This window comes from Perissodus microlepis, chromosome 18, assembly GCF_051167445.1.
Source record: "Perissodus microlepis isolate ML-2025 ecotype Zambia chromosome 18, ASM5116744v1, whole genome shotgun sequence".
Lineage (NCBI taxonomy): Eukaryota > Metazoa > Chordata > Actinopteri > Cichliformes > Cichlidae > Perissodus > Perissodus microlepis.
The window spans coordinates 2,597,626-2,611,690 of record NC_140478.1 but is presented as its reverse complement, the minus strand read 5'-3'; the positions used below and the strand labels follow the sequence as shown (position 1 = coordinate 2,611,690).

Here is a 14,065-nt window from a genome sequence, read left to right as displayed (position 1 = left end):
TCTCGCTCTCTCACGCATGCACAGGTGGGAAGTGAATTACAATGCGTTGCTTGATTAACCTCAGCATGGAGCTGAGCTGTTATGTTTAGAGAAGGAGAAGGAGCTCTTCAGTCAGATCCATTAGTATTTACGGCCACAGCATATCACTGTGGTGGTATATTTTCTATAGCACTGCAGTCGAAAGCCCGAAAGTCACATGCGCGTAAATATCTTCTGAACAGTTGAATATATTCTATTTAAATTATATTTAGTTTTAACTGACTGTAACAGGAGATGGTTTATGTTTGGCGTAAATGAATGCAGTTGAATTTATTGCAGTACTGTTTATTTATTTTTGTATGAATTCACAAGTCACCATGTTTGGTCTAAAGTCAGCAGCACACTGAAGTCCGATTTCCACATTCTACCAAAGCGTCCAGGAGTCAGCGCCTGTAGACGCTGCGTCCGTTTGATTGGTCCATGCTCTTTGAGTTTGAAATATGATTGGCTGTCCACCTCTATGCCCGACTGAACGTGGCTACACCAGAGCCGAGCACGTCAAGACGACAAGCGAGCCGGAACTAGGTGTACTAAGAGAAGTAGGCCGAGTGTGCTTTTAAGATTGACGCATGATTTCTGTTATGATAAAGATATACTGAATAATTATTTTGAGATAAAGATTCTGACTTATTTTTTATTATTATTATTTTGTGTGTGAACTTTACTACCGCAATTCCCGTACAATAGTTAAATATAGAATATTTTTAGGGCAATGCCCTTTTACTTTGAAAGGCACACCCGGAAAGCTAACTGTTGTACTGTATGTGTCAGTGCCGTTACCTGTCAGTAAGTGAAGCAGAGATAGGCATGTACAGACAAATGAGCTGAGGACATGTCATTATTGTAGTAATAGCGCTGCTGCACCGAGTCCAGCCGGCTCCACGTCCGCTGTTAGCTGCTATAGCTCGCTTTCCTCGCAAGGTAAGACAAGCTACCAGCGCTCCCTCACTAACCCCGACGTGGACCGTACCTCGTAAACAAAAGTGAAATCTTTAGACAAGTCTCGTATGGCGATCAAAATCCCAGCGGTGAGAACGCGTTGAAAATATTGTTAATATTTTACTTGTATGAGCCTACAATTCGGCATTCGCTAAGTCCATAAATAGTTCGTTTTAAGTACAGTTTGATCGGATTTATGCTTGCCTTTTCCGCAAGTGACCATTCGGGGGCTTTGTACTGCAAAAACTACAGGTAACGTTTTAGGAAAAGCACTTGTTGATTCCTCCGTAAAGTTCCCAAAGTGCTCCCCTCTTTAAGGTTTCAGGTCTCAGTTTCAGTTGTGTACATGTGGAGGTAAAATAGCACTTCAGTAATGTATAAGCACACTAAACTTACTGAAAATATGATTTGCATATTAAATTGTATGTGGTTTGGGTTTTTTTTTAAATACACAATATGTTGTGTTTTTTGAAATGTCTTCACACTTTAAGACTCTGTTACTTAGGTGTAGTATACTGAAATTTGATTTTAGTTTTTACTGTATATGCCTTTCTGTACTATTAGGCTATCAAGATGACTGCATGGGTTATTCAGATGATGGTGATGGTGCTCTCTGTCTTTACTGGCAGCAGCCAGGGGAAGAGGGACAAGGTGCTCTACTGTTCTGGTAAGTCATGCAGATCTGACAGAAGCTTTCTGTCTCAAAGAATATTGATGCTATTTAAAGGAAAACCACAACTGAACTGCAATGCAAAAGCATCTCACCAAGTAACTCCAGAGTTGGCAAAAGTACAGACATTCTGTGCTTAAGTACAAGTACAAATACTACTGTTAAAAAATACTTCAGTAAAGTTGAAGTGCTGATTCAACTTCTTTACTAAAGTAAACATAAAAACTACAGGCTCAGAAATGTACTCAAAGTAATAAAGTAAAAAGTAGCTCTTTGGAGGATATTTCTATTTTCCTGCAAAGCTAACTGAACCTCATGCAATATTTACATGATAAAATAATATCAGTAGATGGGAATACAAACTGTAAAACTTTTTTAAAAATTCGTATTATACTCAGCTTGAATCTAAAGAAAAGGGACGATGCGATTCCACATGTACAGACCCAATATCTGATTTAAAAACCTCATCAATCCTCATCTTTTAATCTAACCTCTCTTCTTCGTCTCCTGTCCCGTCTTTCTTATCTTGCACAGTGTGTTGTGCACAATAAATGCATAAACGCAAAAACGAGGAGAAATACTTACAACATGCACAAACATATGACCCACAGCATGTAATTAATTTGCATGAATGTAATGTTGTTGATATGCTGCTTAGAGATGCTGGTGGAGCCAGTGATAATCGATAAGGGAATCAAATCGGGAATCAATTCCCATCCATAGCATTTTGACCTTGTAGCACTTCCACAAACATCAGTATGAGACTGAATTCTGGATGATTTTTCATGTTACTTACGTACTGATGTTCACTAAATTCCAGGCTGTGAGCTGTTGCTTGTATTGTTTCCATCACTGAGGTTTACCTCTGTTTCCCAGCATGCAAGGCAATCGTGGATGAACTGAACCACTCAATCAGTCAGGTGGACCCAAAGAAAACCATCAATGTCGGCAGCTTTAGACTCAACCCTGATGGAACCATGAAAGACAAAAAGGTACTTTACGCCAGTGTTTACACACACACCACTCACTTGCCAAAGCCCCAACAGATGCTTCCTCATCGGTGACCCCCCTATGAGTAAAAAGTGGGAAGGAGGATCAAAGTTTTAACAGGAAGAAACCTCCAGGAGAACCAGGCTCAGGGAGGGGCAGCCATCTGTCGTGACTGATTGGGGTTGATGGGGGACGACAGGACAAAGATACACTGTTTAAAAGATGCAGAAACCAGTAACAACTAATGATTAAATACAGAGTGGTGTGTAAACACACAATGAGTGCAGGTGAATCACAGTGCATCATGGCAGGCCCTCAGCAGCCTAGGTCTATTGCAGCATAACTAAGGGAGGACTCTGGGTCACCTGATCCATCCCTGACTATATTCTTAAAAAGTTAAAGTTTGAAGCTTAATCAGTGTCTGTCTCCTGAATCCACCAAAGAGGGGTCTGCCTCTGCCTTCCATTCTATTTCTAAATATCCTATGAACCTCTCTCTTCTTCATTATTCAAGACCTTGTATGCGAAAAGGATTTTAAAGTTCTGGGTTTAACAGGCCAATGAAGGGAAGCCATTACGGGTGAAATTTGCTTTCTTTTTCTAGGAATGACGTTTTCCAGCTCTAAGTGTAGCATTTTGGATCAACTGAAGGCTTTTCAAGGAGTTTTTAGGACAGCCTGATAACAATGAGTTACAATAGTCCACCCTAGAATAGATGCATAAACTAGGTTTTTAGCATCACTCTAAGACAAAATGTTTTGAATTTCCTACACATTTGTTTAAAAAACTCTAAGGTTCCTCACAGTGTTACTGGAGGCCAAGGCAATGCAGTTCAGAGTAAGCATCAAGAAATCTCGGGAAATCTTGGGATAAAAGGAAGGCTGGTGATTGGTCTATAATTAGCTAAGACCCCTTGTCTGTGAAGGTTCTCGGTCATCCAGGTCATCGTAGTCTAAGGAGCTTGGAAAGAAAAGCGTCTGGACTTTTTTAAGTTACTTAAGTTAGGAAGTAACTTAAGTAAGTCCAAACGCTTTTCTTTCCAAGCTCCTTAGACTAAGGCCCCTTGGTTTAACTGATGGCTTTTCAAGTAGCAGTTTAATTACTGCGAGCTAGAAGGTCTGTGGTACATTGCCCATTAATAGAGAGGGTTGATTAAAATAGAAATTAAAGCATAAATAAATAGTTGGACTTCTTTGAACAGTTTTGTAGGAATGGGTCCTAAAGACACGTTGATGGTTTGGTAGTTGCTGAAGTTACCTCAGAGAGATCAGTTAACTCTCAACACACTCTCACCAAACTCTCTGCACTTGCTAGCACATCTCCACGTTAAGTACTCTAAGCTGCTGCACATCCTTTCCATCTCGATCACCCCGCCTAGTCCAATTCTCCTTCCTGTTTAGCCAGTGAAATCAGAGCTGCTGGTTTGAGTGTATTAAACTGTTTGGGTATACTGCATTTAGCCATAGGGAACACAAGAGACTACTTCCACAGTTTAGGGACTCATTTCTGCACAGAAGACATGATAAATGTGTCATAAAACACATGACCAAGTTGTTTTGCATTCTTCAGCAGTCTTCCTGTAATCCCATCTGACCCGAGGCTCTTATTTGCCTTTGATTTTTTTTAAAGACTGACTGAACATCATGTACATTTTAACAGTGCAATCGGGGTACAAGGAGCCATTTCTACATAGATGCTGTGATTAACAGATGCGGTCTTTTCGTGGAGGAGTCGATTGATCTTTGTTGTTACTGTGGCTGTGTGCATGACACTGTGTGAGCACAGAAGATTGATCCAGGCTATTGTCCTGCTGTAATGAGGTCACACCCCCTGGAACTATGACATGTCCTGTTGCTCAGAGGCCAGAAAATCATGAGGTTTACAGCTATACTATTGATTTCTGGAGCTTTAGCGTTTGTTGTGACTATCACTGTCACGATAACTGCACCAATCAGTGTGTGCACGTAGGCGTCGACACCTACAGGCAAATTCAGAATCACAGATCTTGCCTTATGACAACTGTTTTCAACACTGATATTACTAGCTCAGTGTAGCCATTAGATGTTCTGTGTGACGACATAAGTCATCAAGTTTTACTGCATAATTTTCTTCAAAACAAAGTCCAAACTATCCTCTAAGCATTTACATGTATCCTGATTAGAGTTAGAAAACAGCATTCCAGTCACCCAGCAGGGAGAATGAGCTTCCTCCAGCAGTGAGCTCCTGCTCTACTCTGAGCTGACACTTTCCTCTACCTGTTGTATTATCTGGTCAATCAGATGTTATTGAGCCACATAAGAAGCCAAACCTTGATCCCATGCCCTCCCGGCTCCCTTCTTTTCAGCAGCTTTTGACCTAGTGTGAATCAGAGAGGGAGGGATGTCACAGCTTAGATGCCATCAGTGAGGAGGATTTGCAGGTTTTAAGTCTCTGCTCTTTGGCCTTGTCACAGTAGGACTTCCTGAGAGTATGGGGCTGCTCTGTGCCACAAAAGTTAAACCTGCCTGCCACAACAATGCCACATTTAAGGCTTCCAAAGACATTGAACTTAGTTGGAGCGGGTTGATCTCATAGTGAACGGTGGGAAGTCATGCATTGAGAATGAGAGGATGCACAATAGCATGCTGACACAATGACACATAATATCATGGTCTAGAAATGTGACTCAGTGAGGTGACAGTCATTTTTTTAATCCAACAAGGATCTTTTATTTTTCCTTGGAGGTTTCTTAAAGGAATAGTCTACCTTCCAAACAAATTTTTTTTTTTGCTTACTTTTTGATTTGGTTGATATCAGTCTCATGTCTGAGACTCTTACTGCACACGGCATAAAAAAAACAGCGACAACCCTCAGGGCAACAAAGTGAACCCATTGTTGGAGTGCCAAGTTTTGGGACTTCCAAAAGTCAGTCAGTCCCAATAAAATTCCACGTTAACTTGATCTGCTAAACAGCATAAAAAGCATGTTTGAAGTTTCCGTCTTCACACCGTTATTGATGTATGAGACTAGTATTTCATTATTCAACTCGTCATGTCTCAGGTCTCTTTTGTCTTCCTCCCCTCACCCCAACCGCTGTTGCACCTGTGCAGCACATAATACACCTTCTAACTTGGCAACATTAGTAGCTAACTTGGCGCTCCTGCTTATTATATAAATATGGTATCTTTTGGCTCTTAAAAACACAACAACAGCGACAACATGGCGAATGTTGAAGCCTTAACGTGAATTCTAAAGCCAGTGGGGAACACTGTGGTGGCTACATTCATCAGTCTGTGGACAGGACATGTTCTTCTGTGAGCTCCAGAGGCAGCGTTAGCATTGTGAACGGCCTTTGGGGCCCAGGCCCATCCAAAAGGATGACTCTGCCCCCTCAGCTGAATTCTACTGACTTACTTTTACAACTATAGGTAAAATTAATCATTGTACAGTAATAATTGTTATTGTAGTAACAACCAAGCCCATATTAATAATTTGGTCAATAGCAATTTAGAGCATCTACAATGAAACAGTAAAGTTAGTGAGTCTAAAGTTGGTTGCCTGTCTAGTCCATCTTCTGAGGTGCTGACCCTGTTTAGAGGTGCTCGTAGATGTGTGTTTGAACTTTGGACAGTGTACAAGGTCAAAAACACAACATGTAAACAGCCAGATTTTCCCTGGTTCAAGTCTTCATGATGGCTTTGGTGGATTTTATGAGACCATCACTAGGCCAGCATTTGATGTATTTCATCGTGGCATATCAAAAATCAGCAGTCACTAGAGATAAAATATGATAAACCAGATCTGATCAGATGCTGGAAGGTTAAATACACTGGACTTCTTTCTGATTTCTACGAATCACTTAGAAATAAATCACAGAAACTGGAGCATCACGAGACTTTCTAACCAAGTTCTCTAACCTCTGGCTAGTTTTTTTTCTTTTTAAGTTAAATCTGGCTAATGAGAATAAACAGCATTATCGGCCTAAATTTAAAAGCACTATGAGAGCACAATTACAGTGAGAAAGGACCATTTGAGTGCCTTTAAATACTCACATTTACCACTGTAACAAACTAAGGAATGACTGAACTTACCTGACCATGAACACAACAGCCTGTAAAATGCCTCCACTCCTCTGTTAAAATACATAGAATATTATTTTATTCTGGATTTAAATATTTCAAAGACAAAAGATTTTATTTTCAATACAATATGAAGTACCCAGATAACCTGAGCAAAATATCGTGCGACACATCCAATGTCCAGCTAAAAACAGTCTGGCATTAAGTAAAATGATACAAGGAAGCTTTAAATCTGCAGTTTTCAACTGTCAGCTGTTAAAACAATAACTCTAGTTATGCTTGCTCCTCAGTAGAGCTAGCTAGATGCTAAAGTAATGTGACCAAAGCTTTCCCGGCGTGTGCACAAACACATGATAGGGACGAGGAGGAAAAGGGACCTCTTGTGGATGTAAAATGATATTAAGTCTCAATCTGCCCGTCAGATTTAAACACTCACTAACTGAAGGTGCTTCTGTCATATTCTTTGCTTTTGCCAGTTTTTGTTTATGTTCTTCAGTGCCGTGTCTTACTCTCCTAGTATCTCCGGTTTGGCCTATAATATGGTCCTTTACACCACAGAAAAAGAAGGCGCTTGTGGAGCTTAGCGTACTGTTGAGAAAGTCTTCTCACCTGACTTCAGACAAGAGTGAAGAAGCTTTACCACCAAACAGTGTTTCAGTCCTTGTGCTGACTCTGCTCTCCACTATCTTCCAAACTGCTGACATCAAGAAGCCCTGGGTTATGATTTAGAGCTCATATAAAGATGCATAGCATTTCCATTCAGAATGACCAGCTGTTTACTATTAGCTTTACTATTCTATCATAATGAAGTACTATTATTACCGTTAGACCTTTATCAACGACTGCTATTAGAAAATTTGGGATTTAAATGATATGTAAAGGTCAAAAATACATTTTAGGTTCTCCTTCCACTTGCTGCCAATGTGACATTATTATTGTTATTTTATTGTTTATTATCATTATTATTATTGTTAATTTATGGGTCTTCATTGGCCAGAACAATGACATTGAAAGGCCCCTGTCCACAGTGGTGCAATAATAGCTCCCTGTCCAATGGGAATTGAATGGAGGATAGCTTCCCTGAGAAGCCTATTCTCTGGGCCAACCAGTCACACCCCACTACCACCTCAACCACCACCCCCCACCCCATTCTTCAAACAACACTGTGACTGACAGCTCCCTTTCACACGGCTGCAACTGGCAAGGAAGGGCTTTAATTCCAAACCATTTTGTAGCATGGCATGATAATGACTTAGACCCAAGCCCATGGATTGACATGGTTTTATTGTAGGGCCGGGGAGAGCAGTCCTTTTCTTCTCTTTTTTATGCTGTTTGGATGAGATTGAGGATTTAGTTTTATATTCAGTTTCATTCTCATATAATAATATATATAAAAGAAAGATATGACTGACATGATGACAATAGAGGAACATGTATTATCAATTATTTCTGCAATGAATCAGTTAATTAAACCTGTGAATGTTGCATTGTCAAACATGTACTGTTTTTAAGTGAAACTCCAAAGTATTACATTTGTGCATCAGCTTCAACAGATGATGCTATATAGGAGTATTGTTTGTACTGAATGTGCCTTCAGTAGCACTTAAGCTGCCGTCCAGTAATGACTCACTAAATACAGGCTGCCGTCAAACCTACCAACTAAACCTTAATCTGACTGCTGAAGCTGGGACTTTAAACAATGATGAGAAATGACTAACTGAAATATGCAAATATAAAATATTACTTGTCGTTTATGTTGTTATTATAAGCCTTCCGTCAAATCGGCATGGATATTAGAGTGTAATTAAAAACTAACCTAGCAAGCTTCAGGTAAAGATGATTTTGTGAAAACAGATCATGTGTTCTGCAAAGTCATTAAAATAGTGGCTTCTACTGCACATTCTCAAATTAGCTTTTTAAAAGCTTGGTGGGAAAAAAAACCAAGGTATTTAAATATGTCAACATGGTTCTAGGAAAAGTGTGACCGGCATCAATTAAATTGACCAAGTTTTAATCCAATAAACAAAAAATTCAGTCATTGAGTGAAAGAAATGACAGCACTGATGCCAAAGTCACCACAAGCAAGTTTTGATTGATAGGCGAGCCTCATCGCCACTGCTCTACATGACCTACATCCCCTAGTGCCTGGCCCTTCCAACCTTTAGCCCTGTGCTGTAACACCTTCTGTCGACCGGCCAACTTTCTTCCTTCTTCCTCAGCACGCTGTTACCAACCCCTACAGTGTTGTCAGGCTCAGGGTCTTCTGCAAGGATTAATGCAGCGTCGGAGAGCTCAGGTGGTTCTAATTGTCAGAGGAATCACTGGCTGGTTTTGCTCTACTACCCAAAATTTCAGTTTGCTGAGCAGGAAGAGGCAAAGATTTGATGACAGACAGATGGCAGAGCAGTCCTTTGTCACATCATCACATCTCAAAGTGTGTGTGTGTGTGTGTGTGTGTGTGTGTGTGTGTGTGTGTGTGTGTGTGTGTGTGTGTGTGTGTGTGTGTGTGTGATCAGTATGGCAGGTTAGAGAAACAGAAGAAGAAACAAAGGCAGAGAGTATAATTTATCTATCATTATAAGATCCAGTTCATCTGCAAGAGGCTCAAAAACGCTCCCTTCTTCCTCTGTGTTCTCTCACCACCCAAACTGTCCCCCACCCCCAACCTCCGTCCTGCCACTCTTTGACCAAAGAAAACAAGGAAGATTTCCTCCTTTGATCGTCAGAGGATGGAGGGGCTGAATGGGCCAAAAGACAGCGCAGAGGCAGGGTGGGGGCCGAGGAGATGAGCCGTTTACCCTGCACTTGGCTTCTGTTGAGGCCTTCTGCTTCTCCCATCTCCTCCTCCTACGACCCCACCCTTCCCTGGATCCCAACCCCTCTTTTTGCTAGTTCGAGGTATAACAAACACTGAAACCCACCCCTCCCCTACTTCACCCTTTTCAGTGCCCTATCCTTGCATCTTCACCCCTGGGCGTCACCCCTGTCACCCAATATCCTTCCGGGGATGGAGGGAGCAGAGCACAGCACCTGTCTTGACCCGTCTAGACACCACCGCCCTGTTGATTTGTCTTGAAAGGGATGGGTGGTGGAAGAGCATGGCTGAGTTTGGATGGAGGGTTGGGGAGGGTATTCATGCAGGTTAAAAGTCAAAGTTGGAGGGTGAGGTATTTCAGCGTTGATGGAGAAAACACAGCGGAAACAAGAGGTCACCCCACTGACCCACCCTGAGGCCTGTGGTGTAAAACAGCTAACACTAGGCCAACCCAGAGTCTTTTCTTTTTTGCCATGATGCAGCTGTGCTGTTTTGGTCTATCCGGCACGAGTTCTTAGACGTTTCAACGTGGCAATCTGGTATTGGAAACATGAGACGATGGCTACACGGTCCAAGAAGAAGCCGTGCTGGAACATGCCAGTTCAACATGATGATTCCCTCCTCTCTCTTTGGTTTGGTTTGCCAGGTCCCATTCGCTCGCTCGGAGACTCACCTCAGCGAGCTTCTGGACGGCGTGTGCAACAGTATGAGTGACTATGCACTCTATGTGGATCCCATCACCCAGCACAAGCAGTACAGGAGGTTTGCTCCCAGAAGCAGCGCTTCCACCGACGACTTCCCCGACTTTAAGAACTTCCAGTTTGATGGGCCAGAGGCGTCCAATGACCTCAAATTCGCAGTGAGTGGAAACATGCACTGAAAACAATGTTGTTTTTAAGTAGAACTATAGTATAGTTAGAACTGCAGCCTAGTTCAGGATCATGTACAGAAGCATTGGAAGCATTTCCAGGCCAATGTCATCCATTGCTATGTATTAAGAATCAAAAAACAAAGAAAATTCTCAGAGCTGCTGGCTAATTTTGAAACAAGTTGTTCAATAAATGAAGATGTACATTTAAAATTGGAGGCGGTGATTATGACAACCCTGCATCAGTCGGTTTCCAGCGCCGTCCAATCGAAAACAACACGCTTTGTATAGCAGAAGCATTACAAGGTAGTCATACAGTTACTTAGATGTGTAATCTAAATACACATTTGCTATTTTCATCAATCTATCAATTGGGACAAAATGTTAGACTAGAAAATCAGATAGTTGCAGTAATGTTATTATTGAAATTCCTTTTATATCTTTATTTATTTTAGTAATTTAATTATTAATCGGTTTGTTAAGCTCACATTGTCAAAATTAACAAATGTATTTTATTCTAGGCATTTTGGTACATGGATACTTTTATGTAGATTTCATGTTGTTTAAAATAATTGCTCCTATGCAGAAAAAATAGCAAACTTGGCCAACACCTTTTTTCTTTAGAGTCTGTTTAAAACACACGACTTTTCTTTGTCTTCTTGAAGAGAAGGTCATGAATCTGTGAGCTAGATGAGAAATGAAAGAAAAACCCAGAACAATAACGTGGTGACCTGCCACAGCGTCAGAGCTCCTCGCCATTTATTCTTGCAGTAGACGTTGGAACAGAATTAGATATTGCCTTTTGGGGGTTTTTGATGGTGGTGGTGGAGCATGATGTCAGTAAAACTAGAAAAGAGCTTTATAAATACAAGTATATTACTCTTTTATGTCTGACATTGTTCCGAAATCAATTTTCATATTCTTTAAACCGTTCAAAGACGCTGTGTCACATAGAACAAGTGTGTCTACATAGCAGTGACCCTTCTTTTGATACAAATGGCCCCCTGTAGCATAATGGAGCCAACGGAGCTCTTCACTGTAGGGGTCAGTGATTCAGGGTTTTCCTTTAATTTGTCATGCGTTTGTAGTGTGGCCAGTTGGTTGTGCCAGCCATTTCACCTGCCTTCAATTTGAGAAAGTACTTGATATCAGCAGTCACTGCAGAAAACCCGGTCAGTGAGCCATGATTGGATTTAGTGACGTGTAGACTGAACAGCTGTGAGCTTCACCACAACGCACCATGGCGGCTTCACGTGACCGAGGGGTCTGAAGGAATTAATAGGACAGATGAAACAACAGACACGGGGAAAAGTTTGTCGTTTATTCTGAAGTTGGATTGCATCACGAGTGTGATTGGGTGAGCCAGCTCCCACTGAAAGCTGCTGCTCTAATAAACAGCTTCAGACTCGCATCACAGCCACTTTTATCTTTGTGCTTTTTATTCACCACCATGTTCCTCGCTAAAGAAAAAGCAGCTGGATCAGAAGTCGAATTCATAAAAAGCGAGGAAGGGTGCTTTCACAGAGTCTTCGAAATGGATGAGCGGTTCGATAAACCGGAGAGAAACGTGGCCGCCGACATGCAAATGGCGTGCCCACAGTGTGTGAAAGATGAGACAAAGTGTGCAGATGTGTGTTGCGCATGTATGGTCGAAGCACACTTTGACCAGTGTTTGCTGTGTCGGTGTCTCAGTGTGAAACGCTGGTGGAGGAGTTGGAGGAAGAAATCATCTCTGTGCTGAGCCGGGACAGGCAGGAGAACGTGCACGAGGAGCTGTGCAGCAGAGTCTCAGGTAGCAGCTTTGCTTCACACGCGCACTCTCACAGAGCTCACACGCACACGCACACACACACATCCAGTCTAAAGCACATACTTGTTTCTTGTAGTCTGCTTGTCTTTAGTACTGTCAGCATGTCAGTGTGTGTTTTCATTCTGCTGCTCGGGTTTGGCGTCCACAGCATTCAGTAACAGCAGAGGCCAATGTCAGCACAGCGCAGTAGCCTGAGTGTAGTTCAGTGTTAGCTATTTGTGTCTTAAGACGGTGGCACATTTTCGGGTTGTGGAACATAAACACTGATGTGTTTGTCTTCATGCTTTTCCTTTCAGACTTCTGTGAAGACAGCAGCCGTGCTAACGAGGAATTGTAGCATCACGCTGGATTTTCGGTGCAGCGAGGAGAGACCAGCTTTGACACACATTTCTGAGAAAAAGGTTTTGATAAAAAATGTTTGACAAACAACTGAGACTATTTTAAATAAATAAAAACCAAATGTTGAGAAAGCACAGTGTTCATTTTTGTCTCTGCATGCTGCTCACACCACAGGATCTTAACCAGACCTACAGTAACTGTTTGTTGGTGCCAGTTCCACATTTGAGCTGCTTGAAAAAAGTTAAGATAGTGGTCTCCACAGTTAGTCAGCTGATCAGTTTATCTGGAAAAACTCTTTTCTGCTCTCTGTCACAGTCTGGCTTTATCACCAAGTCCAGGAAAAACATTTGGATTTCTTTGTTTTTTTATAGAAAAAAATACACATTATTTTCTTCCTTTGCACACACCATAAACATCCATGGGAGATAAATCTGTTAGTGTGGAATTGTAGACGGCTGGATGATAGTGCTGACTCCAAATGTTCACAGAAGCTAAATGTATTGTGTCAGTGTGAACATGCAGCTTTCAAATTGCTGTATCTTTTCACAAAGACTAGCAGGTGTACAGTCCCGAGCCACAACTCAAGCATCTGTTATCTGATTGGATCAGACTTAGCAGCTGATTGGTTGAAAACTTTGCATTGATATGCTAAAGGCGGCCGCATGCAGGGGAACCAGAGAGTGCGTTATACTGACGCTGCTTTGTGCCGATTCTGTAGCTTGGTTGGGTTCGCAATAAAAAGGAGACTGAACAAGTGCTGATGGTTATTATATATAATGCATTACTGGGCTGTCGTTAAGTGTGACCTGCGCCTCTCCTGAGCACTGGGGTTTGGGTCTTCAGGGAATGGGTATATAATATTTTTGAAAAGGTGTGACTTTACTTCATTATGCATCGCTAAGAAAACTATCCTCATGAACTTGAAATCAAAAAACTGTTGATGTATTAAAATAAAAATGTACTTGTCTGCCTCCTCAAAAAACCTACTGGATGAATTTGTTCCTCTCTGGTCCCCACTGATCAATTCCATTAGTTGGTGTGAGTGCTTGGCTATAGTCTCCTTTCCCTGTATGCCTTGCAGGTGGATGCAGGTCGTCTCTGGGACTACAGAGGTCTGGCAGCAGGGGTCTGTCTGTCTGTCCCTCACACACCCCACAACAAGATTGTTGATTTATGTCCATTTTCAAATTTTTGTGTTGCAGGTACTGTATGGTTATTTTCCCCACAGGTGCAGCAGTTGGCGATACATTATGCATTTCTATTTGTACTCCTTTTATTACATCTTCGCCGACCCCTGGTTTTTTTTCCTCCTGCCAGCAGATTTAAGCCTTATGGGAGTGTCCCCCCAAGAGGGAAAATGGACCCCCTAACACAGCGGTCCCCAACCTTTTTTGCGCCACGGACCGGTTTATGCCCGACAATATTTTCACGGACCGGCCTTTAAGGTGTCGCGGATAAATACAACAAAATAAAATTAGTACCGGTACCGAAAAAAAGATTTATTCATAACACACGTGAAAAGACCCAGGAAAACCGAG

General features: G+C 41.7%; 1 protein-coding gene across 1 annotated transcript; it reads left to right on the top strand.

Moving 5' to 3' along the window:
- The first annotated feature begins 579 nt into the window (after positions 1-579).
- On the top strand, positions 580-12,658 carry cnpy1 (canopy FGF signaling regulator 1). Its single transcript, XM_084913110.1, has 6 exons — positions 580-960; positions 1,543-1,645; positions 2,525-2,640; positions 10,157-10,369; positions 12,071-12,170; positions 12,485-12,658. The coding sequence occupies exons 2-6, from the start codon at positions 1,552-1,554 to the stop codon at positions 12,523-12,525; spliced, it is 564 nt and encodes a 187-aa protein (XP_084769236.1). The 5' UTR covers positions 580-960; positions 1,543-1,551; the 3' UTR covers positions 12,526-12,658.
- The last annotated feature ends 1,407 nt before the right edge of the window (positions 12,659-14,065 follow it).

Excerpts from the sequence above, each read along its gene's own strand:
- cnpy1 (XM_084913110.1), top strand. The coding sequence starts at position 1,552 with ATGACTGCATGGGTTATTCAGATGATGGTGATGGTGCTCTCTGTCTTT. Across the intron at positions 1,646-2,524 it reads CAAGGTGCTCTACTGTTCTG|CATGCAAGGCAATCGTGGAT; the intron begins GTAAGTCATGCA and ends TCTGTTTCCCAG. Across the intron at positions 2,641-10,156 it reads GAACCATGAAAGACAAAAAG|GTCCCATTCGCTCGCTCGGA; the intron begins GTACTTTACGCC and ends TTGGTTTGCCAG.